Source organism: Tetrao urogallus (assembly GCF_951394365.1).
Source record: "Tetrao urogallus genome assembly, chromosome: 4".
Taxonomy (NCBI): Eukaryota; Metazoa; Chordata; class Aves; order Galliformes; family Phasianidae; genus Tetrao; species Tetrao urogallus.
Window position 1 is genome coordinate 45,226,843 of NC_136817.1, and position 26,754 is coordinate 45,253,596.

The 26,754-nt window shown below is 42.3% G+C and overlaps 2 protein-coding genes across 2 annotated transcripts; both read right to left on the reverse strand.

The window, feature by feature from the left end:
• Window positions 1–7,163: 7,163 nt before the first annotated feature.
• On the reverse strand, window positions 7,164–17,071 carry TMEM165 (transmembrane protein 165; the record flags this gene model as incomplete). The annotated part of the gene is made up of 6 exons (XM_079534133.1): window positions 7,164–7,240; window positions 8,095–8,200; window positions 10,979–11,161; window positions 11,856–12,031; window positions 14,164–14,389; window positions 16,871–17,071. 6 exons carry the CDS (start codon window positions 17,069–17,071, stop codon window positions 7,164–7,166), a joined length of 969 nt encoding a protein of 322 aa, XP_079390259.1.
• Window positions 17,072–18,388: 1,317 nt separating this feature from the next.
• On the reverse strand, window positions 18,389–23,603 carry SRD5A3 (steroid 5 alpha-reductase 3; the record flags this gene model as incomplete). Its single annotated transcript, XM_079534515.1, has 5 exons — window positions 18,389–18,648; window positions 19,160–19,282; window positions 20,491–20,685; window positions 21,114–21,265; window positions 23,401–23,603. The coding sequence occupies 5 exons, from the start codon at window positions 23,601–23,603 to the stop codon at window positions 18,389–18,391; spliced, it is 933 nt and encodes a 310-aa protein (XP_079390641.1).
• Between the last annotated feature and the right edge of the window lie 3,151 nt (window positions 23,604–26,754).

Here is a 26,754-nt window from a genome sequence, read left to right on the forward strand (position 1 = left end):
AAAGAAATTCTCTTTAAGATTCAAATAGCACTTTCTATCTTTTATTTTATTTTTATTTTTTGGAGTAATAAGAAGCACTTTACTGAAAAGACTATTTGAAAACCAGTTTATTTCTTTAGTCAGTGAAACTGTTAAGGGGGGGGCATCAAGGAATGATGTGTAAAACTGTCAGAAACATTTCTGGAAAATGTTTCTTTAATACAGTGATCCTTTGAGGCTCAAAGTGCAAGATGAAAAAGGCTTCTAGAACTGATTGGCTTCATTGGTTTTACATGGCGTGGGGAAAGGTTGAACGATTATGGCTTCCTAGGGAGGAGACCTTTTACGTTGCACAATTGCCTATGAGAGACTCATGTTGGGGCCCACCTACCTGCTCAGTAATTCTAAGTGTCCCTTAGGATTATAACGTGTGTGACAGTGTACCGCAGGGTTAAAGATGTGGCCTTTGGCAGATGTTGAAATCAATTCAGAAACCACGCATACGTTCACAGAATTTAACCCGGGTATTGTGATGGGTTGTAGATGTCACGGCGTCAGGAGACGTCGGACGTCGCAGTCATGAATTTCTCTATTTGAAATCATTAAAATTAGATGTGCAGTCAGAGGACTGGAAAAAAATGGTTATTTTGATTAAAAGGAGAGAGACTAGTTTTAATAATTTTTATTTTTTTACTTATCCCTGGTGGAAAAAGTTGAAGAGTTAAATGAATTTGGATTTAAAAAGACGTATTTAAGCCAATTAGAGTAGGTGAGACAACTGTGAGCGAACATTTGAAATTGTGGTTGTCCTGAGACTGGATGGTTGCTTTTTCAATATCACGATTTGTAACACTACATTCCTTGTCTTTTTTTTTTTTAGCCAGGTGATTTAAGCTCTGTTATACTTCATGCTGCGTCATCTGCATGAATTGTGCCAGCATGATATGCTCTACTCAAAGAAATTGTACCTAAATAAAAAGGAGGGAAAAAAAAACAAAAACACAAAACAAAACACTGTGTCTGAACAAAATACTGTGTGGCCTATACAGAGACCCTAGCTATGACTGAGAGATGCTGCATTAACAGACAATCAATGGGTAAATTATTTATGAAACACTTTCGGGAATGGTCTTAAAGGTGTTACTGCTTTGAAAGCAGCTGGTGAGTCGTGTTTTCAAAGAAGGAAGGTAAAAACTATTTATTTTCAAATACATCGGATTGAATGTTGAGTTTTTAAGCAGTGTTGATTTCACAGTGTCTCGGGTTCCAGTTTTGTTCTGTATTTTTTGAACTGGCATTAGCTTTGTATTTGTTCACCAACAACCCCTAATGCCGCTCATATTGATGTCAGGAAATGTAGATACAGTTCCCTGGTGTTCGTGTGACCATTACTAACTGTCAATTTTTTTTTTTAATTGAATAAATGTAACGTTTAAAATTTTGCTTTTTGTAGCTTCTAAGGTTCTAGAATTATTTTTTTTTCCCGAGCTCCTTAATGTCACTTCGATAAGAGTTTCACAGTGAAGTGCTCTCATACCCGTTCCACAGATGTAACAAAGGCACTCTCTACCCCCCAACAATTGACGTGTGAGAAGTTGCTTGATGTCGATTTTACCTTCTCTCCCTCCCAAGAGAAATGACTTGTGAGACTTCAGTAAAAATGCATACTGTACTCCTTTCTTGTCTGCTCTCTGTATCTCTTCATAAACTGCTGGCCCATGCTGATGGCCGGAGACCTTCAGCTTGTGTGGTTACACTGCCGCTCTTATAGGCTGCTCTAATCCTGTCACTGAGCAAAGTGGGAATGCCAAGGGCAGAAATTTAATAATTTGAAGTTAACCAAATGTTTAAGGGAAGGTGAGAGAGAAGGAAATCCCACAGCTGAAGCTGAATAACTGGAGGAATTGATAAATGCTCTTTACAGTCTGCTGTTCTCTCTCTGTATCATCATCACAGCAGATGCTCATGGTAAAACTACTCATCCTTTGCCTTGGGGAATTAAAGCATCCTTGTGCAAGTTGTGTCCCATCTCCAGCCCCTGAGCAACTCCACATACCACAGGAAACAAAACAAGTTGCAGAAGCACCAGTTAAAAACTGCCAACACCCACCAATATTAAGGCTGATAGCATGCAGCACAAATTAGCACTTTTCTTAGATCTGAACTTTAGAAATATCAATATGTTTTTCCATAAACTTATCAAGAAGAGCTATAACTATAAATAACTACTGCGGCACCTGATCAATGCTGCTCAATGACACTTCACTGTTGCGCAAAGCTCTGCTTGCAGGAAAATGTTAGGTAACTGGGAAGATTAGCAATCCAAAGGTTAGCTACCTCAGCACCCCGGGCTCAGTGTCAGCGATACAAATTCCAGACCTCAGCAGTCAGAGGACAGTGGGTAGCAACCAAGAATTCCAGTCTTAAGCAGTCACGGTACCACACAGTCTCTTTCAAACACCTTTGGCAACTCTGTTTTTACATAGCAAGTATGTGTAAATCAGCCTGAGGGTACACCTGTGTAGCACATCACACAGATGGGTGCAGCCATTGCTTTGCACCTCAGCAGTAACATCAGCACAAGGTTGTAGTAGCAACCTGCCATGAGCGCTGGCTTCTGGGACACAGCAAGGTGAGCTGCAAGAAAATGCCATGTCAGCATAGCCTCCTACACAGCATCCAGTATCACAGAAATACTTCAGGATAACTGGGTAAATTTGGATGAAACTGCACAATCCATTCAAGAGCCCAGTTTGTTTGATGCAAAGGAAAGCTGTACAGCAGCAGGCAGCCTTTTGGAGAGCTCTGAGTACAGCCACTTATTAACCAGCAGATGTCCACAAGCAGCATCTGCCTATCGCACCTCCAAGCAGCAGCTCACGGGACCCAGGCCTTCCTGCAGTGCTCTGAGCACAGGCTGGTTTGTGAGCCGGACCTGTACTTTGGCGCACTGAATTTCTTCTGAAAAACTCTGTACTGAAGATTACAAGTTTACCTTAATCTCTGCTTAGCGCACTTTGCCACATGCAGTGTAATGAGGGCTGTGAATCAGTGAGGAACCTTGAAAAGAACAAGCACCAGTTTCCTCATTTCAAACAACTTGGACTGGCGGGAGGTTTTTCTTCCATCCCTGTAGAACTGACCGTACCATCTAATTCTGTTTCCAGTGTTCAAGCCTGGAAATGAGTAGTTGTAGGTGGTTTGCACTTTCAAGTTTCCACTGCGTTCACAGCCTGAGTTGCAAATTCTTGCTTTGGAAGCTGATGTGGAAATTCCCCTGGAACCAGCAGGGAAGTCTGCTGGAACTGAGAATGCATCCCACTTCAGTAGGGTTGGAAAGTCTGTGCTGGGTCATTGCTTATGTTCATATTGCTGGTATGGCGATTTGCAGAGCCTTATCTTCGCTGCTTAAGTATCCACTCATCACATTTAACATCCTCCAGCCACAAAAGGAAACAAAATAGCAGATAACCATCAAAAGTTCCAGCTAGTTTAGTCTGTTTCTCATTCTACTCTGCAAGGCAAAGTATTTAAAAGGAAGAGTACTATTTACATTGTATACGTCTCATTTCTGGAAAGCAGGGCCTTGACTGGCCAATGCAATAAGCAGCTCCTTCCCCCAGAATACCCTTTTCTTCTAAGCAGCAGTTACACCCCAGGACATAAGCATGTGTAAGCCCAGGCAGGCATGTCCCAGCAGCACGGCATCAAGCCCGCTCTGCCGCCTTGCAGCCAAGGTTTACAAGATTTTGTAATTCCCGATCCTGAAAACGGCTCCTTCTCCCCACCTGAGAGTTGCTGCAGAACTGAACTAGGCAAGCATTGCATTTCATCCTTGTGAGCAAGCTGACATGTCCAAAACCATTAAATCAGACCCATACCTGGCTCTTCTGGCTATTCTTCACGTTTTTATTCCCTGCTAATCGGCATTCTTGTTTACAAGGCAAAAGCAAATCATTCTGGACAACTTTAGAACTGATCATTAGTTACTGACTGCTTCCACGCAACTGAGAGAAAGCCAACTGGGATGCTGTCATAGTACTGTCAGGTGATTCATTACCCTACTTTTTCACCAACACTCCTCAAGTGCTTAGCTAGTTTCACAGCTTGTGCATCTCTTTCAACATTATATTTCAGGTCAGCCCCATCTGGTTACCCACCCCTCTGCTCTTCTCAGTGCTGTAACTTGCAGCCTGAACACTCCTACAAGTTGGTGAACAACTTCCTACATCTGCATGTCCAAAGAGCAATAGCGAGTTAGCTGCTGAAAAGACATCATTTTCCATTCTCCTATGCTCAACTCCACTGCTAAACACATTAAAACTCACTGAGTATGATGGAGGAAATTGGACCAAGGTGCAGTGAATGAACCACTCATTCAGACAGACCACCACACCGTTCTCCATCTCTTGGCTGAGGGAGAAGCAGAGAGGCAGTGGTTTATTTTTCTAATTAGAGATCAGTCACTTCTTCCAAATCTGAGGGCAGAGGGGAGGATGTGGAAATAGCCATGGGGAGCAGAAGGAATTACTGCTCACTCTCCCAGCACTGCAAGTATTAGCTTAGGATGCAGACTGCCCATAAGGGTAGGCCACCTTAGGTGTGATATCTATTCATCTATACACACATGGCAGTAACCTGCACCTCAAGTCTACAGGGATTTCAAGACTGAACAGTGCCACACCTCTCCGAAGGCAACGCATCAGTAGTATGAGAATGCAGTAAGGAAAGCTGCTAAAATCCCAGCCACTGAACCAGCCCATGTGCAGTTGTCTGAGCCAACAAAGCAGACAGCTAGAGGCTGGGCACTACAAGGATTTATGGGAGGACACTGTTTCTGCTAGAGGCAGGGCAGCATACAGTGCTGCTAAAAATACACTGGGAGTCTCCAACCACCTTGAGCAGGCTTCAGTTATACAATGACTGGACTACACCAGTCTTGGATCGGTGAAAAATTCCAACAGGCAACTCACAACATTAAATCTCTCCAGTTAGTACTATCTGCTATAGTGCCTTCTAAAACTTTTGCTAAAATCCGAGAACCCGCCTCATTTTATAATAGATTTCCAAGCGTAAGTTAACATTGGCTCTAAACAACCAAAAATAGTAGGAGCATTTTCTAACTCAATGAATATCTGCCTATGTATTGCCTATTTTTGACCAGGCAGTGGTCAAAAGCAGTAGTTTGCATCACATGAGTTTGCGACAGCAGAATGTAAATGTGAAAGTTGCATGGATTTGATCTGCAACTTCATATTTACCTCTTAAAAACAAAAAAAACAAAAAAAAAATATTAATGTCTTCATTTTTTTCTGTTGATCACAATTGTTTTAACACCAGAACAGTTTCAAGCAGTGCATAGGAAGTTCAGAAAGTTTCTACCCTAGGACACAGCCAACTGATTTGGCTTTTGATCAAGAATTTTCAGCAGGATGAAGGACAGGCAGCCTGCAGCACTGTGATTGCCCAGCACTACCTAGCACGTGTAAAACACTGTGCTGTAGCACCACACAACAAGCAGTTTCCCAGTGAGCAGTTAAAGTTCACTCTTCCCTGCTTTGGGTTCCCTGTTCTTTCTTTTTTAATGTGATCCAGGTAATGCATCTCCTGAGGATAAAAGGTTAAACAGACTACAGAGAGGGCATTTACAGGGTGTGGAAAGAAGAGGCTGCAGCAATTGGTTACAATGCTTGCTTCAAAACTGAACAAATCAGTGCATTACCCAGCAATTAACAACAGCACTGCCAGCAGCTCCTTCCTTCAGATCAGGACTTGAACATCTAGGCCTGGAGCTGTAATCTGTTTTCATACCACTCTGCATAAAAGGAATCAAGCGGCTGCAATCTTCGGGGTTTGAGAACCTCAGCATTAAGGGGTTTCTACTGGCAGCAAAATCCAAGAGGAGGCTTCCTACCCTCTGTTCTCAAGCAACAATTTGGACAATCTAATTTGTAGCACTTGATCTTACTTTAGCTTTAGGCTAAAGCAGTAGATAGATGCTATTAGAAACTCTATCTCCTGCTTTACAGAAGTTCTTAACATCTTATTTAAGCTATTAGCTCAGAATCTACTAGCTACCAAGCAGCAGAGAAAACCACGTGTTTCAGTATCCCATATCTTAAGCGACCAACATTTTCAAAGTTTTTATAACTGGTACTTATAACAAATATATGTCCAAAATAAATTGGACATATAAAAAATGTCCAAAATAAATTTAGTAAAGTTTAAATAAATCATCACTTTAACCTCTGTGGCAGGAATTATGGAACTGCCAAAAAACAATACTGAAAATGACTCAAATTGAGACACTATGTTTTATTAATACTCTTCCAGATTACATTTCTATTCCTAAAAAGAAAAATATGAACATATCTAAATCTAAAGATTCCATTATTGTTCAGTCCTGGGAATGAAACACCGTTAAGTTGGACCACTTTATTACTTTCCACGTACTTTATAAAGTTTAGAAAGTCAAAAAAGAAAAAAAAAAAAAAAAGGAAAAAAAAAAAATCAAATACTACTAGCTCCAGATTGCACATTGAACTTGGTAGGCTGTTAATCAGCACACAATTTCCTGATAAAAATCCCTGATTAAGAAGTTTGCCCTCTACATGAAATTCATAATATTTTCTGTTGGTGGCTCAGCAACTAAATGGTATAGGAACGGCTCCCCAGCTTTTTGTTGCTTACATTATCCAGCCTCAGGCACGTCCTGGAACCAAAGTCTTTGGAAATGGGAGTCAACTGTTATCTCTTTAATATTTTGTTCAACATTATGAAACAAAACACTCTGGTCTGCTTCAGAGAAGGCGTAAGAATTAGCTCTTGAAGCAACAGGAAAGGGAGCCATGTGTAACAGTGGGGGGAAAAAAAAAGAAAGCTCTAACATTTATGGACATAGATTCTCAAAACTCAGCTGAGCCAGGTTCAGCAAACAGGAAAATCACGCAAATCCTACCACAGTAGCAGGTGCCACAGAACATACAAACCAGACAGCAAACAGATTTCCACCGCAGAAGCTGTCTATAAATGTCTCAATCCCACCAATCGTTTGCTATAAAAAGTTCAGTGTCTCATCTTCGGTGCTTGTTTAAACTGTAATTCTGTACATTTATATACAAAACCACACAAGGATAGCTGCTAGATGCTTCCAATCCTTGTCCTTTCGTAGTGATGAAAAATATTTAAAAACCAGAGTCTGGACTTATAAATAGTGCAGAAAATGCAAAAGCTAAGAAGACAATGCCTCCTATGATTGTCACTGGAAAGGAAAAACAAACAAAAAATGAATTAGACATTGAGAAAGTTAAGTAAATTCATAATGTGTCATGGAAGATATTTATTTATTTGTTAAGAAGTCTGATTACTGAAAAATCTTTTTAAAACTTAATGCTGCAAACAGTGAAGCAGTAGATGCTATTTCTAGCTCAGTGTCAGGATGCCCATACACCATCCCATTGTTTAATCTTATCTACAAAGACATATTCTGGACCTTAGGAAGGACCATGTGTATTACTTCTATTACTTCAGCTAGCGCGAAGCTGAGGCTGATGCCTACTCTTGTGTGTTTGGCTACATGGAAAAAAAATAAGATACAATATTATCAGGCTAGAGCAAGTCATCAGTTAGGAGTGACACTGCAGATCAGCAATTCTAGCACAGTTCAGGTAACCATACTGAATGAGCCAGTATTAAAACCATTAACTGCTTGCAATGGCCAGCAGCTGCTAGAAGTTGGGGCAGTATCACTGCATGTGGCCCATCCTTCTCTAAACCAGCTAACAGGTTAGATGGATCTTTGACCTAACCTAAGGTTATTGCTATTGCCAGACATCCATGCTGGGCTTGTTGATAGCACATTAAATTATTGCTAGATTAGCAACTCATCATCTATGGCCTTAACAAACAAACAAGACAGAATACACATTTCACCTTTCCCATTGAAATTTACCCCTTCACCTCCTTTTCTGAAGCTGCAGAAAACACACACAGACCCAAACACTGAACTGATCTTAAAGAAGTCTCAAGAAACATTCTTCCTGAACACGCAACCACTGACATCACAGACATTACCAGCATTAACACATTTTTCAGTTGGAGTGAGTTTTCACTTACCAGTCCTAACAGAAATTTTTTGTGCTATCATTCTCCCTCCAATAACTGCTAAACCAGTGCATAGACAATGTCCCACCGTTCCTCCTACTGCCACACCATAAGGATCCTGAGGAGAAAACACAGAAGGAAAAGGAAACATCAGCACAATGGAAAGCCTGCTAGTTCTGGAACAACCTCCTACCATGATGGAACCATAGCCTGGCTCTTTGGTTACACAGAATCAAGCACGTGAACACTATCTAGTGTTTACTCTGCACCACCACCTATCACTGAAAGAACAGTAACAGAGCCTTCAGCTAGTAAGACAGCCTTAATGTAAATCTGATCAATACAGGAGTATTTGGGATGTTTCAACCAAAAAGCATTTTCAGGTGGTTAAATGTAGATGCAGAGATCACTCTGCTGCACTTAAACAATTAAGTAACACTTAATGGGAAGATGGCTGCTCTTGATGCACACCAGCAGGAAGAACATCAACTTAACTATAAAGGAAGAAAAAACATGTAAATAAACCTAAGAACTGCAAGTGAAAGCTTTCAGTAGCTAAAACATTCCAACTTTTTCATCCAGCTCAAGTTTATCAGCAAGTTTGTGCTTTATACTTTGGTGTCCCAATAGAAAAATTAGCCAAAGAGGGGACTATCGTAGAATTTAAGTCTAGAGGATAATAAACTACTTTCAAAATGTATTCTTACAAATACATTTGTAAGCTGTCAACAACAGCTTTCAACACTGCGTAATGTGCATCACCTCACTACAGTAACAAATCCACAACAAAAAGAAGTTCCCAAGACCCTGTCACAAATTACAGCATATGTATTAAGCACCTCATAAAACAGAACAGTTTAGCATTAGAAACAGAAAAAAAACACCTTTTAATGACAGATGAAGAAGGCAAGGTAAGAGCCTGATTTTCCACTGCACTAGGATGAACTAGGGAAGGTAGAGTTAAGTCCTGCAAACCTCTCTTTTAGGAAACAAAGACTTCCAGCTCATAGGAGAAAAAGCTACTGCCTTGCTTCATGAGGAATGCATGAAATCTCTAACATGAAACAAAAGAAACTGTCCAGGAAATGATTTGATATAAGGAAAACACAACACTGCCTGATCAAGACAACCAGTAGCACAAGCTACTGAGAGAAGCTAAAAGCAGTGGACAAAGAACAGACAGAAAACTACTAAGAAGGCCAGGAGGGAGGCAGAGCTGTGCAAGCAGAACACATTTGCTTCCACAATTGGGAACAGAATCCGGTATTCCTGGAACTCCTCATTTCCATGCTGACAGCAGCCCACTGGCAAAGGGTGGATCCTGCCCTCTGCTCCATTGGCAACTGCTGCCCCTTGGAGAGAATAATTTACAACTTCTTCCATGAGTTCAGTATCTTCAGCAGAAGTGCTCAGATACAGCCAAGAAAATCAGTCTAACATGATGTGATAGAATTTCAGCTCCCTTTCCAAATATTTAGGCAGATGAGTGTTTCTTACACACAGAAAACCGCTATGGTGTTAATTCTAGTTCTTAAGAATTGCTGTCAGGATTAGGTTCATTAAGACAGACCTAAATCTTTCTCCTGGTGTATGCTCTGAGACAGTGTACATTATACTTTTTTTTCCTCCACAGAAACCATGTTTCATTCATTGTGACAGGATGGATACTATTCACTTAATGAGCAGTCAGAGTACTTTCTTTTCACTCAAGTTCACAGTTGACTTAGCACACTACTGGCAATCTCTCACTATGTAAATTATTCTTTGTTAAATACTTATTTAGTAAGGTATCTGAATGTAAGTAGTATAAAATAATTCCACAGATAGAATGAGAAAAGATTATTTTTTGTAGTACTTTTGTAGCACTTATACGTTTCATATGTTAAAAGCTTAACATCCACAGTCTTCTTTTACAATCCTCAGTACTTCATGGACCGCACCGCAGAGTCTGATGGACATTTCTTAATGGGACACTCAGAAAAATGCAAAAGAGAAGTCAACCTGTGATAGGATGGGCATAAGCAACTTATCCAGCACCATACAAAATCTTTGGTGGAGGCAGTAGTAATAATTTCCAGTTTGCCAAGATGGCACGTCGCTAACTGAACAATGAGATCCTCCTCTCTAACCTGCTCCCTGCCTCTCTAGCTCTCAGTGCCTTCCCTACTCTGTAATAAAGGCAAAAGGTTCCTACAGATTATAGCCTCCTTCATTATGCAGCCTTGATTTATCCCTGGGGAAGGTCTGAGAGTGCACTGAAGGAAGCACGAGTCCCAGGAAAAAGATGTAAATGATCTCAATGAATGGAAACAACACAGGGCAACTACTGAAGGCTTATAGTCAGCCTTTTAATAAGCCTGATCTTCCTGTAAATGTGTAACAGTTACGTACGCTCTGATCATCATGCTGAGTATCATTTCATTTATGGTACTGCTTACTGCACAGCGGTTCAGAATTTTAGTTCCACATACTTTAACAAATTCTTCTAGATTTTTTAAAAAGCAGTATCTTATCAACAGTTTCAAATTTGCTAGGATTAAGGTCTCCTTTTAAAGCTGCTGTGTTAAAGCTGCATTATGTCACAGATCAAAGAAAAAGTAGTTCTGTAACATCCTTATCTTTACACCTTATCAAATAATTGTATTCAGCTACATGATGTCAAACAACTCTTTTCAGAAAGGCCCATGCAGTTCTAATCATGTGACAGTAGTTAAAACAACACACAGAGCCTCCGTGCATTGATTTTCACATCTCTGCACAGCTGTGACATTAAGTAAAGCACTATAAAGCAGCAGGCGTGAATGTGACACCTTACACAAGGGTATTTTGTCTCTTTCACCTAGCTGCAGACAACCCAAGGAGAGCAAAAGAAGAAGGGGCATTCTGCAGCACTCACCTCTCTGGCTGCCAGGACGATGGTTGTTAACTGGGAACGATCACCCCACTCTGCCAAAAATGTTAAAGTGAACGCTTGTACAAAGATGGGAGAAATAAAATGGAGCCATTTCTTTTGAGGTATAGTGGCAGTTGATCCCGTTTCCACATCCCCTGGCCCATTTAACAGTTTAGTTCTCTGAAGCTGTAGAAGACAAAGGGAATTAAAAAAAATATAAGATTAGAAATGTCAACCAAACAATCCAAATGAAATACTTAAACTGTAAAGCTGTTAATTTAACATCTGGAATGCTATTAGCCACTGATTGTGCATACTAACATGTTATTTATATTAGATGGTATTTTTTAAAGCCTACTACATATATATGTTTAATATAATATATAAATATCACCTCTGATTTCCAATTGCCGGTAGTCTCAAATCTTGCAATCACAAAGCAGTTACAACAGGAACAATATTTAGTTTCAAATGACAGATTGCTTCCCATCTATTCTAAAGCAGAAGTCTCTCTTAAAAAGGGGTGGCTCTCAAATCAAAAGTGGATAAAATTGTCCCAAAGAAACAAGATTACTATTCCTTAGAAATGGACTTGAACATTTATAGAGTCTGTTAGTACACACCATTAAAAAAAAAAAGAAATTCTACAGGGAAAACTCCTTTTCTCCAGAGAAGTAGGATATGCCACAGGTCTGGGATCATCTGTTGAAATAGCATCCACATGGCCACTTCTGTCCAGCTGACCACATGTTTGTTGTGTTAGACTTATTAATTGCAGCCATGGCTGAACATCCCAAACATGAAACGTAGCACTGCTCTGCAACTTCAAAGCCATAACTGTTTCATTAGCCGTAATTCACAGAGAGAGTTTATGACTTACTTCCTCATCTTTTTTTTTAATTTCTGCCTGAACTTCCTCCAGCTCTTCCTGGCCCTCATCTGGACTCATTTTCAAGCCTTCTCGAAGCATTCTAATGCCAAAAATGGCAAACAGTGCAGTCGACACATAGTATGTATACACACGAGGAATAACTGTTGTGGCATAGCCAAACAAAACTGAAAAGAAAACAAATGCATAATTTCAAAAATAAGAATGAATATAATTATTTTTCCTCTATCAGTCCAAGCAAATTTATTTTTCCACTCAAGGTCAACACAAATTCTGCTCTTTCCCAAGCACACCAAAAGATTTCATCTATAATCACATTAGATTTGTTATGACATATAATATCAACTCACTCTATTTATTTACATGGCTGTATGTTGGATGACATCTTCTTCCAACCATTTTTTACATTTATTTCAAATCTGTCTTCTTCATCAGATAAAGGCAAAATGAGATTTTCTACAAGATAAATTTTCTAGACGCACCCACAGCCAATTGTCTGAATTCATGCCTTTCTTCTTTGTCTGAGTGCAAATACCTGAAAGCCACCATTCCTCACTCTCTCTCCTACACTCCACCAACTTCATCCTTTCTTAATCCCACTCAAAGACTAAAAACTACTTCCACAGTACACCTACTTTTACAGGTGTTGAAGGTGATCAGACTCAGCCAAAACTACCTCTCAAATAGAAGAAATACGTACCCAAGACTGACTACTCCACAAAGATCACAGTTACAGACCCAAAAGGCCTGTGTAAATACAAAGAAATTAAAACTTCACACCTAATGTTCTCAGCTGTTTGGACCACACTGTCGTACTGCACGTGCAATGAGCCAAGTGGAAACATGCTAACATATGCATACATCCTTCCTTACTTGCATCCACACTGCCACTACCAAAGTAAGATTATCAGATCAAAATAAAATTAGGCTGCAGCACACACACAGAATAACTATATCATTGCATAGCCAAATAAAACAGAAGAATATAAAATTTGTTTGAAAGATTGAAAATACTGCATTATACAGAATGCATACAGCATTACTTGCCACGTACAAAGCACAAAAGCAGTGAAATAATCAGAATGACAACGCAGCTTGTTATATCACAAGGGCAAAAATGTTTCTGGGCACAGCTTGAAAATAAACAACACCAAAAACCAAACATCTACATACTGATTATTTGGATATAGAGAATTTAAATGAGCAGAAATTCATGAAATCACGGCTGGAAAACAACAAAAACAAAAACTCCAGGAAGTTCTAACCACAGGAAACAAGGACAAAGAAAGGGAAAATCCCAGCTCCCTTCCTAGGGAATACATTGACTTTACATAGAAAAAGGGAGAGCTGTAATGGGCAGACAGATGTAGAAAAGAGACCACAGGGTGCACTCCCACCTATGATCCTAAATAAAGGAAGCACACAGTGCAAAAGTGAAACAAGTCTCACAGACTAATGTTATTAAGCAAGTAATGGAAGAAACTTTTACAATGCTATCTGAACAGCACTAAGGGAAACTGCTGTAAGACTGCAACAATAATTGTAACAATGCATTCATAAAGCTATCATCTCCATCTGAAGATGCTCAGATCAACACTGAGACCCAATACCAGTTAGGAGGCTGTTTGCAGCACATATAAAACACTGAACATTATTTCAAGTATTTCTGTCAAGGGCATGTGAAGAACCGAGCACACACACACAACCAAATACATGCTGCATCCGATGTACCTAAAGGCTGCTTCATTCTATGGTATGTGTGTAAGCACCCACAGCTACAGCTCCCCAGGTGCCATCTGACACCTTGCTCCCCTTCCAGCTCTTTGCTCTGTACTGTGCACCACAAAGGTTCATGACTGAATGTAATCCCCCACTTTTACAGCCAGATATATATACAAAGACACAAGTCAGTCAAGAGGAATGTGACATCCTGTTAAGCATTTTTCACTTTGGGAAGATAAAGACCTCAGCCCTACACTCTCTTTAGGTATACTAATTTAACAGGAGCTAAAAATAAAAAGGAATAAAGAAATCTAAAAGCCAAGGGATTGCTTGGGCACTCCAAATTCCTTTTCCTTAAAAGCATACAGATGTCTAGGGAGTGTGAACACCTAACTGGAGTTTAGAGTCTAATGCCACAGCCCCCAGAAAAAACCTTCAAAGTTTACACAAAATAGAAGACTGCACACACCTGCTGTCTTCACACTACCTTCCATTTGACTTCAGTTAGGGTTTACTAATAAATACAGACTTATCCAGCACATTTAAACATACAAAACAAAACAACATGAGGGCTAACCTGATAAGCACGTCATCAGTCCTAAGGCAAGCATAGCACCAGCCAGTACAGTCAAACGGTTGTATCGCATTGCCATGATGGCTGCAATGAAGAAGGTCTTATCTCCAAGTTCTGATACAATGATGACTGATATAGCAGCCACAAATGCGTGAATAAAGCCCAAATTAGTCTTGTCAGTTGAGTCTTCATTGACAAGATGAACTGGAGCAACTGGCGAGGGCCCCTTCTGTAGGCACAGGAGGAGACAAAACAAAACAAACACCAATTAATTAGGCTTGAACATGTAATTCCTGGAAGTACTGAGCTCTCTGTTTCTCCTGCCTGTCACATCGCATTGCCTAGCGTGGCATTTTAACTATTCACCCTCCATGTGGTATTAGCTATGATTAACTAGTTACTGGCTGCTACCTACCTCAAATTAATAGGTGGTCACTTCACCAGAAGCACCTGCTCTGATTATTAAAGCAGTACTTCACCATGCATGCTACTACTGGAACATGAGAACCACTACCACAGTCAGACAGGGGAGAAGCAACTTTATATTGCTATTGGCACAGCTGTTGTCTGCTTACATTATGACGCTCAAGCAAGCAAGCAATTTTATGATAGAAATAGTAAGAACTAAACTCTTCAAATCTTCAAGCAAAAATTGAGCGATTATGAGCACTCAGGAGAAAAGGGAATCCTTTAAAAATCTGTCAGGATCTCCTCGCAGAATCTTTGCATCTCAGCTCCATTAAAGTTTTATGCAACTTTTCATGAACTGTTTGTTTTGTACACACTGTTGAACACCAGCACTAAGACTCCCCAGTGCTCAAACCAGCTCAGCACATTCCAGATTTCCCTCAACAATCAGTGTTTACTCTCATGAAGATTAAGACACCTATAATCAAAAGCAGACCCAAAACAACAAAGCTGCTGTTCACGTGCTTGACCAGAGATGGCCAAGAAAGTTAATACCTCCATGAACAGAGACAGATTGCAACTTGTTTCATCAGGAGACTTGCCAGAACTCCCTCAATAGTGCTGGGAAGTCTGAGGTTTGATGTTTGAAATTTTCTTGCTCCCTATTGTCTTGCATCAAGCAGTATGCTGACAACTTTTTTTTCCTATATGTGATCATTTGGCAATGGAACCCCTAATCAAGAATGAAATTTTAGAAGTTTGAATACAAACAAACTAATCCTAAATACTGATACAAGCTGAAGAGTCCTGAGCTGCAACAAGATAGGCTTTCTTCTGCTTACACGCAGAAGACTTTCCCCCCATCAGCTTGTAAGCAATGGGATCTTAGTACAAAAATATTTATCTGTTGAAAAACATTAGCTCATTTGGCCAAGCTCTGTTGTCCAGCACAGCATCAGGTACCACCTCCCCAGTGTAGTTTACTGAGAGCGAACACACAAGGTGCTAAAACAAGCTCTTTTCTTACAATAATTGAGTTTGTCAATTACAGCTTCTCAGATAATGAATCAAAACCATTTTTTTTTTTTTTTGTAACACACCCTTCAATCCCTTTCTTTTAGCATTAAAAAACAGATAATCACAACTTTTCTATCTTCAGCTTGCCAAAAAGCTGACTTTTGTTTGGCATGTATAACCAAAGCAGAAGACATTAAACTACTGAAGAAAAATCTCCTCTCTGCTCCAGCTTTATCAATATAATGCCTACTGACATTAAAAACAAAACAAAAACAAAAAAACAAAAAACAAAAACCAAAATTCATTGCCAGCTTTAACCTCAGTAACTTACAATCACTTCATTACAGCCAGTGGAGCTCTTCAACTAAGCAGTGAACAGAAAAGGATGATGAAAAATAACACTTTCACAAACTTTCTTCATCCTTTAAAAATCACCAAAGCTCAGCCACTGGTGGCCAACCAGAACACAGATGACAATAGGGATGCTTGCTCAACTACAGCAAGAGCAGCCATAGGAACAGAATCACACAGAACATCCTCAGCTGGGAGAGCCATGACGATGGAGTCACAGACTGGTCTGGGTTGGGAGGGACTTTAAAGCCTTCCCCGTTTCACCCTCATGGGCAGGGCTACCCTCCCATCAGCTTAGGCTGCCCAGGGCCCCATCGAACCCGGCCTTCAGCGTCTCCAAGGATGTGGCGCCCACAGCTCCCACCTGGCAGCTGTGCCAGCACCTCACCGCCCACAATTCAAACTCCACGTCAGACAACGCGATGCAAGCTCTTACCGAGTCGCGCTCCGGAAGGCGGGCAGCCCCCAGCAGGCTGCTCGGAGCCGCCAGGTGAGGGCCGGGCGGCCACATGGAGCCACACGGAGCCCTGTCCACGCTCCGTTCCCACCGCCCTCCTCGCAGCGCTGCGCTCAGGCCGGGATACGCGCTGCCGGGAGCGCTCGTGTTACCTGCAGCGCTACAACTGACGCTTCACTTCCCCGGAGGCTCCAGAAGCAACACTCCGGCGAACGTTACACGCTATCTGCTCGAACGTTACTTTTGCACTTCCTGTTTTTCTGCCCTCGCGCTCCCCGTTCTGGAGCAGCCTCCTTCAGTCGCAGCCTTCGCGCGCACACGCGGTCACTCCGTGCGGTTCACCTTGACAATGTGAGCGCGGAGCCGCGTTCCCATCCCCGCCCCTCCCTCCCTCCCTCGCTCCGGCCCCCGCTCTGCCCCGGGGCCTCGAGGGAAGCGCTCCCTCCCGCAGGCCGGCTCTGCGCGGCCCCGCCTCACCTCGGCCCGCGGCTCGGCTCCCTGCCCCGCTCCCTGCGGCGCGGCCGCCGGCACCTTGTTCCTGCCGGGCTCTTCCTCCGGCGCGGCGAGCAGCCCGGCCGGCGCCGCCAGCAGCACGAGCATCGCCAGCGCGGCGGCCCCGGACAGCGGGGCCGGGCCGCGGCGGCCGCGCTCCGGCGGGGAGAGCGGCGGGGAGCCCATGGCGGCCCGCGCGGCGCTGAGGGCCTCTCACAGGCGCCGCGTCATCGCCCCTCGCCGGGGAGCTGCCGCCGCGCGCCGCCCGTCCCAGCCGCTTCCTGCCACGGCCCGAGCGCGAGGGGCGGCGCCGCAGCTCGCCCACCCGGCCCGCCCGCCGTGACGGCAGCGGCACGGCCCGCCCCCGGGACAATGAGCGGAGCGGGTCGTTTCGCGGCGCGACCGGAGGAAGCGCCTGAGCGCTGCCTCGGAAAGAAGGCGGCGAGGTTCGGTGCCGGGAGGGGGCGGCGGCTCCGCGTCCACAGCTGGGGCTACGGGTCCAAGGGGAGCGGGCACTGAGGTTTCGGGGATGTATTTATCGCGATTTTGAGAAATCAGACGAAATGGGATCGGAAGGTATCAAACATCCTTCAATTAAATATTGTGCGTCATAAGATATACCGAAGTACATAAAAACTCTTCTCATATACAAAATATTGTTAAGTATACAGAAAGAAGCAAGAACGCGCTGGAACACCAGCGGCCCTCTGCTCACACAGATCTCAGCCCCTCCCGGACCACGAGGAGGACACACCGTCCAGCTGCTGAGTGCAAAACCCACCTCACCCAGTGCTGAGCGGCAGCACCTCCGAACTGCAGGCCCCTAAGGAGCAGGGCAGGCTGCTGTCACCCCACGAAACACAAAGGATGTCAAGGACCTGACCTTAGGATGTAATCTGCAAATTCTTTAGACAGAGAACCTTCCACGATTTTCCCAGATTAAGGATAAACAAGGGGTGTTTTGTGCTTCGCTTATCGCTGCTGCTGAGTGAGTCACCGCTCCAGCACAGCTTCCTCCACCACTCCTCTGTGCTCACAATTGCAAGGCACTGCCTGGTTTTCATTACCACCAGGGAAACACAAAAAGCCAATGTATCATTTGCCTCCCTCCGAAGAGTTACAAAGAGAATGCATATAAATATGCTTAAGTATTAGGCAAGGCATGAAATACAGCACTTCAAATGATTCCCTGCACTATCGTTTCTCTTCAGTTCTCATGTATATATATTGTGGCTTGCTGCACAACAGTGAATGCTTTCTGCATAAAACAGGACTCTAAACATGGAAAAGACCCTGTTAGCATCTCATCAGTTCATTAAGAGCTTCATTAAACTTTTTCTTTGCTCATATGATACACAGAGACCTTACGTTTCCCCACATAAATTAGCAACTCTTATGAGATAAAGTTTTTAACCTCTATAGCATAGAGAAAGTGTGCAATTTTGCCTTGACTTTAGTAAAACATTTCCCAGTTTGCACTAAATATGCTTTAGAAGGCATATTCTAAAAAATAAACGGTATAAATGCTTTTCGATGCTTTGGGTAGGAGGTAAATTTTTCCTGATAGAACTCATGACACAAAACAGCAGCCAGTGTCTGGTTAAAAAAGACATACATCACTACAAACCACCATGTCACATTGTGAAATCCAAATGTGATGGCCATAGATATATAGATGAGTAGTTCTGCAAAATAATGAGGGCAAGAAACTCTTTCAAACCAGTCTCCAAAAGGTATACTGTGTTTCAGACTTAAAACTTCTCCTGCAAGCAAACAGAAAGAAATTAATTGAGAACAATGCATTAAATGAGCTTTTCTAACTCAGAATTACATAATAACACTCATTAAAATGATCACATCGTTCACTCCATCTGATCTGGCAGCTTTGCATGTCTTAATGAAGTAAGACATCACTCTGGCTGTTTGTGAAAATACAGAGAAGGAAATGTATTTTTACATTTTTTCTTTCTCCATTTGTATGGAGAAGGAAGAGATGGTTCAGAGGAGTGGTACAAGTCCTAAGCATTATTATTCGCCTGTTCTTAGGATGACAGAAGCTAGACCCTTCAGTGTAACTTCTGAAAAAATATACATACGTATGTAACGTTCAGCTGTCTGATCCCAAATGGTTTCATTTAACCTACTGAAAATCTGAAGAGTGCCACACTATGAAAAAATACTGGTGTTTTAAGGTGGTAGAAGCTACAGAAGCCTACTGAAACAACCAACAAATATTTACATAAGTAAATTGTTCACAGAAATAAAACACCTTACCTGATTTACTTTTTCTAAGATTAGCTAGAATCACAAGACATCTGTGCTGGTGAAGAGAGGCCCAAATATACATCGCAATGCCTATGATGTGATACCAGTAGATCTGCACAGAAAGTCCTTTTCCTGAATAAAATACATTTCATTAAAATATGTTTTATCTTTTTCTGAGCATTGTCCCAAAACAGCACATACACATGTTGTACGTGTCTTACAAAATTTGAGTAGCGAGATGCTACTTTGTTTTTTCATCCAGTATCTTTAGGTACACTATTACATACAACTGATACATAATTCAGTCTCAGATCTCAGTCCTGAACTCTGTTCATAATTCTTACTATCCTAATGAAAGACACTGCTATGTCTCAAGTCAACACACAAGTACAGTTTGTCCTGTTCACAGTGAGCTGTATATATACACACACTGTAAGCCTCTTACCCCAGCAAAAACTCTGTATTGAGGATGGTCTCCCCTATGTACAAGTGGATATATCATCTCTGAGTATCCAGCAGATAAGTAGAAAACAGGTCCAGATTAAAAAGGCTTTACCAACTCATACACAGTCTGAAGGCTGTTTTAAACATAACTTGATTAAAGTAGACCTGATGTGGTTCAAAGTGGTTAAAAGCTTTGCTAACGTCACATACTGGGTAATGACCATACTTTTATGCCATAATGACCATTGGCATAAAGCAGTCACGGGAGAAATGCTACAGTCAGCTCAAGTGTTGCAGAGAAACAAGCAGCAGTTCAGTGGAATGTACTGGCAGAAACAGGTCATAAAATTCAAATTTCTGCTTTATTACATTACAGTACCAAAAGAAAGAAGGGGCTGACTGATAAAAGACAGAGAAGTGGGGAGTTCTCAATGGAAGGCAAAGGAACTGACCAAGACTGTCCTGCAGGCTCACCTGAAAGGAAAGCCTATGGCAAAAAAACAATCTCCAATTTGACAACTGGAGTTATCTAGTGATATTTGAAACTGGCAACAATTATTTTTCTTCACAAAGCATATATATCTCAATGGCAACTGATCCAAAATAATTGTAAGAGTATTTACAGTGAGATGGAGTAATGGTGAATTTCACGGAATAACAGTGGTGATTTAAGATAAAAATTATTGAACAAGCAAGAGCGTGTCTGTAATACTGCTTGATAAAGCAACATGCTGAAATGTTACTTTGGAATATAGCAGCAAGTTATTATTACTTCTCATTAATTAACACACTTGTCACACAAGTCCTCCATGAAATCAAGTGAGCCACTTGCCTTGATGGAAAGAAATGGGAGGAAAAAAAAATGCATCTTTGGTAACAATGAAGCAGGTACTCACCATTCCTAACACTCGTAGGCACTTGACACAGCACAGTTGAGCCAACAGCAACGTAATAACCAAGTCCAAAGCAATACTGCACAATGTGGATGACGCCATCGGAAAACACGCTGGTATAGAGGCATTCTGCAAGTCTCTGAAAGCTATGCAGCCAAAGGAGCAGGAGAACCAAGAGTGCAGAGAAGTGTTCACTGCCTGCTTACAAATGAAAAATAGCGACTTAGGGAGAGATAGGACCAATTTAACCCCAACAGTACTTCAAAAGAGCTAATTTTCCCCTCCCCAAAGCAAGATCCTTACCCTCTTTCTAAACTAACCTAGCACTGGCAAAAGTATTTGTACATTTGATGCACTGCTGACTGCAGAGACTGAGCATGACTACACCTAAAAGGAGCTAATAGCTGTTCCTGCTAAAAGAACTGCTGAAAGCTACTAAATGCATAGCATAGAATGATTTCCACCTTGAATAATGCCAAAGGGAACTGGTATTCCAGCAAAGTCACTTGGAGCCTAGTTTAAGAGCAGCTTACAAGGTAGCATATGAAGAATACATATTAAGCCAAGGATGGTAACACAGTTTTGTCATATTTATGTGGCTGCTTCATAACAGCAGGAATACCTACCCGTATTCTGGTTCTGCAAATCTCTGCCAAAAGCACTATGGAAGATTTGAATCCATGGGGGTAATGACGCTCCAAGGAACTCAGCTTGAAAAAGCCTCATCAGTAGAAAGCCATTCCAGAGTATAGAAACTACATAAAAATGAATAAACCACCTGTGGGAACAAAAAACGCCTTCATTAAACTTAATGTTCTCCTCATTTTTCAGATGGAAATGTAGCTGAAGGACATGCTTGTCTCATGGTGAGTACATGCCTTTTTGGCTCATTTATCAACAAGATTACATTTTCTTAGAACACTCATACCTTCTCTTTTGGAGAACTAGGGGGTGAGAAGACAACTTCATTAGTTAGTGAAGCAAAATAAAATAACACTCTCCAAGAACAGCTCACGTACATCTCAACAGCAATAAAGAGGCCAAGCAAGAAACTCAAATGCACGTTCCACCACAGCTTGCCCATTAGCAGTTAGTAACCCCTCTGGGTGTTCACTCCTCAGTTCTGTCACCTACCAAGCAGAGGCAGTGATGTTTGCTCTGCAAATTTGCAACAGCAAAAAGAAAAAAAAAAAGCTTCCTCCATTTTCTGCTTAAAAGACAAACCAAATTTATATATAGACAAAACCATATCTCTCCCTTGAAGCTTCAAGCTCTTTCTCTCCCAAACTATTACTTGGTAGACTTATGTGTCATCAGAAAGTTTAACAGCTGGAGAACTTTCCTCACAAGCAGCAGTTTTTGTCACAACAACAAAAATAAATAAATAAATAAACAAGCCCTGCCAGCTTAGCTGAGAAATACCCTGTGAGATTTCAACAATCTCAGTTATGCATGGTAACGTACAGAGCAATCCAGCACTACAGTAACTGCACATGTCTTTCAAGGAAAGAGGAATGCTGTGTTTGCCAAACCAACCCGAAATTATTCATAACATTTGACAAAATAGAAGAACAGAGTTAAAAACCAGTCTGGGCTGGTGAAAATACAATGTTTGTTCAAAAACAAGATGCAGATGAACTGGACAGAAAATGTCCCAACAGCTACCTTCAGGATATTCTCACCTAGCAGGATTACAGGTTCAACACTGCAGTAACAGAATTGTTTCATACATTCTGAGAGCTTGATATCAATTCATTGAGAAAGCTGTATTCTTTAGTTAGCATATTCCCTAAGAAGTGGTGGGAAACTCCTGATGGAGAAAGGTTGATTCAGATGAAACCCTACCACAATAACACCATACTTTGCAATGCACTGCAACTAAAGCCAACGCTTATATGAACCCTTCTTCTTGCTGTGGCTACTGCAGAGCTTAGGTGCATCCCTGGGAAACTGGAGCCAGAAGCTTGATAACAAAGACAATACATGATAACATCTCTTTTAATGTGTGTTGCAATTATTATTATTATTAAAACATTTTCTTTGGAAGCAACTTACGTAAACTGTATTGTTGACAACTGTGATAGTGATATGTTGCCTCATTAGGGATGACTGAATCTTTGGGTTACATAGCACCCTAATCATGTCACACCTATGTTCAAATCAAAGGACAGTTCTAGCCAAAAGTCTCAGCTGAACAATACAATGAGGTCACGGTAACATATAAAAAGCTGTAAACTTTTAATTCCCTCTTTTATTCTATTGAACACAACCCATTAAGAAGAGGTCTTCAGGCAATTTGGTTGCTGCAGTAACTATTTCAGACAAAAAGTTGTGCTTGGGTAGCAGGACAGTTCTTTCGCTTTCTTAGACTGTTCACACAGTATCCAGATATTTGTATTAACATGCTATTATCAGCACCCTGTGGCGTGTTTTATAAAGGAACTCAGAAGGAAGAAGACAATGACAGAACCAATGATCCACGCGGATCCCTTCAAACTCAGGATACTCTGTTTTACGATGGAGAATTGATTTAAGAAAGCAACCCTGCAGCAAATTTGCACAGTCACACTCACGCGCACAAGTCCATCCTTCCAGTCCCAGATCCAGTCTTGCTTTAAGGTTTGTTACACAGATACTGTATGGGACTGGGATTCAGGAGTAAAGAACATCGGAGCCTCACAATCAGCACCTCATGCGAATCATATCCTTAGCCATATCGTAGTTCTAGAGCATGCAGCGGCGCTGAAAAGCACACAAATCAGCTAGTAATGTACTGAGTATTAATATTCCAGAGCAACGCAACCCTCCTGGTAGCCGAACACATCTGCAGGCACCGAACGGGCACCAAAACGACACCTGAGGGCCTTCGACGCCCCCAGCTCGCAGTCGCGGCCGCCGCTCGGCCTCCCTCACCTCTTCGGCACCTGTAAGCGGCGCAGCCAGGCAGCCTGCTGCCCGCCTCTCTTGGTCTTCCCGTAGCGGATGAGGTCCTGGAAGAAAGCGGAAGCGATGTCGGTGCCTCCCCCGGGCCGCCGCGCCTGGGCCCGGTGTAGCAGCAGCAACACCAGGAAGCCGGCGGCCAGCAGAGCCCAGGCGGCGCCCAGAACCGCCGGCATGGCCCCGACGCGGCGCCTGCGGAGCACCGCCCGCCACAAGCCCGCCCCGCTCCGCCCACCGGCGCGGCGCGGCGCGTGGGGGGCCGGCCGGCCTCGCAGTGCGCCGGCGCCGCTGTCTGCAGAGCGAGAGGTTTTCACAGCCGTCGCTGCTTTGCTTTCTTATTTCTGCGGAGCTAACATAGCTAGGGATAAATAAAGTGTGTATTTAGAGTGTTATCTAGTGCCTTTCTCTGTGTGCAAACGGGCACGTTCGCTGTTTCTCGCATGTTTTCGTTTGGAGCTGCCACTGCCTTGGGCACTGCGGCACATTGAAAAGCGCTGGGGAACCTGCCAGTTGCACCGTGATGTCTGGGGCAACCCGTGAACTGCACTGCTGCAGCCTGGGACACCTACTTTTCATTTTTTTCCTAATATTACCCTCCTCTACGCATGCCGGAGTCCTGTCCTTCACTTATTATGGTCTAGAGTAAAACTACATCTAAAGTCAGGAGAAAATAGCTGAACAATATTTCAAAGTATTTATAGAATCACAAAAAAGACCGCTCAGATTGAGACTAGCATGACATCATGCCCACTAACCGTGTCTCTCAGTGACACATCTACACATTTCTTGAACACCTCCAGGGAGGGACAGTGACTCCACCACCTCCCTGGGCAGCCCGTTCCAATGACTTTTAATGGGGAGAAATGTTCTTAACATCCAACCTGAACCTCCCCCGTGCAACTTAAGGCTATTGCCTCTTGTCACATCACAGTTATCTGGAAGAAGAGGTCAACCTCCACTTCCCCACAACCTCCTTTCAGGTCATCATAGAGATCTCAAGCCTCCCCCGAGCCTCCTCTTCTCCAGACTGAACAATCCCAGTTCCCTCTGCTGCTCCTCATAAGACTTGTGCTCCAGACCCCTTACAGCTTCCTTGCCCTTCCCTGGACACACTCCAGGTCTTGGTGACTTTCTTGTAGTGAGGGACCCAAAACTGAACACAGTAAGTGAGGTGAGGCCTTAATAGAACTGAATATAGAGGGTTGATCACCTCCTTGCTCCTGCTGGCTCCTTTAAATACAGAGCAACCTGATTTTGTTAGTTTTTAGTGCTACTTCAAGCTGTCCTAAAGTCAGGAGATTTTAAGAGCTTAAAGGAGTGGCAACTGTCTTGTAGCTCACTGAGACTGAGGTCTGTAGTACACATGGGTATTTTCAGAGGAATTTTTATCAATACAGCTGTACCTCCACAGCACTTAGGTGAGAGTAGGACAGTACTTCATTTCCTGTATTGGATTGAATTATGTCATTACAAGCACCGTATTTGCATTCCAACCAAATCCTAAATACATATAATATGTGTGGGTTTTGTTGTTGCTGTTGTTGTTTGTTTGTTTTTTTCTTTTTTCTGTAGGTCAAGCTTGATTCAAACATATTCTTGAATTCTACCCAGGACATTTCCTAAACAGAGGCATAAACCTTGCCTAAATGATTTTGAGGATGCATTTATGATTGTGTCAGTCCATCTTAACAGTAGATCCTGCAAGGCAGCACACTCAGCTGAAGCATTCATGGCATCAATAATATTGCTTTGTGAAGAAATAACAAATACTCTTATGTCAATGTTTTTTGCCAAATTTCAGGACTGAGTCTAATGTTCTTGCGAATTCAGTAAAACTGTACCATAAATCTGTTTCAGGGATTTCACGACCAAGCCACTCCCGTGGTGTATGGTGCACCAGCAGCACAGGAAACCAGGATCTGATCTCAAAATGTGGTCATGTTTCTGGCAGTTTCCTCGAGGCTTAGGTAACTGGAGGAAGAAAGGGAAGGAATACAGCTGTGAGGCTGGGAAATGCATTGGAGGAAAGAGGAACTGATGGTTGGCTGTTTTAAGTACACGTTCTATATATTTGCAAGTTATGCTGAGGAATATGATACCTTTTCAGTATAACTTGAACTCTGCTACTTCTTTCAATTGTGTATACCTCTTGCACAGTGGTAAGGACTGCTCTTTTTAGGATTTTTCCTTAGCACTTGGCATCTAAGGCACGTTATTGCACCCTGTGCAGTGACTCTTTTTATGCGATGGTTCCTCTAGGTGGCACCAGCACTCTGTGGTTCCTCGAGCGCCAGAGTAAGCAGCCCACTGGCCCTCGTCCTGCTGCCCGCAGAAGCTCATGGTCCTCCTTGGTGGATATCTTCCCAATGGAAATAGAATCCTGAAGGATTCAAAATAAAAATGTCTGTCAAACTTCATGCTCCTGGAACCAGAGTTGTTTCAGTGAATTTCATGCAAAAAGATTTGCAGCGACATCAGAAGAACGCAACACATTTTCAGCAAGGTGTGGAGAATGCAGGAGAGTTATCTTGAGATGTTACAGCAGTGAGACATCAGTTACAGCAAACTGTTTGCCAGACTCTGAAGACATGCTGTGCAAAAGTTGGGCAGGTGTTTCAATCACTGACTGAACTGTGCTGATGATGCCTGAGAGCTGATGTCCTTTATGTTCCACTGCACTGGACTCATGTGACCACAGCAAGACTACGTATGAGAATGCTTTGTCAAATGCCTGTGGGGTGGGAGGGTGGAGATTTGCTTCAGAGCTTTTCAGCTCGGGCCATTGTATTACTCAAAAGAATTTGTCTGCTGAGAGACAAAAATCAGTAACATTGACTGGCCAGCCCAAAACAGATTTCACAGCAACTCTGGACTTGATAGACCTATGAATTTATTTTATGTGATGATTTGAATTGATTTTATAATTTATTAAGAATAAATAGGGAAATTATGAAATTACTCAGATAGTTTTTTTTGCCGGTTGGTTTGTTCAGATCTTTTCCCAAGGTAGATTTTAACTTGCTAACAAAGCCTGGAAAGCTTTGTGAGTAATATAGCTATAGGTGGTATCCCAGTGGTCTGTATGGGAGACAATTGATTAGAATTTAGGACAAGAGCAACCTTGAAAGTAGCAACTGAGGCCATGTTCCTTCAGACGGTTATGAACATGCTTGAAGGCAGTGTGAGTGGGGACCCTAAAATCTAGATACTTAATTATAGGACATAACAACCTCTGTTAATTAAGTTGGCTGGTACCAGAGGGTCTGAGGATCTTAATTAGTAAGAATGTTCTTTGATTCATTTAATTAGCATCAATTCTGGGATTTG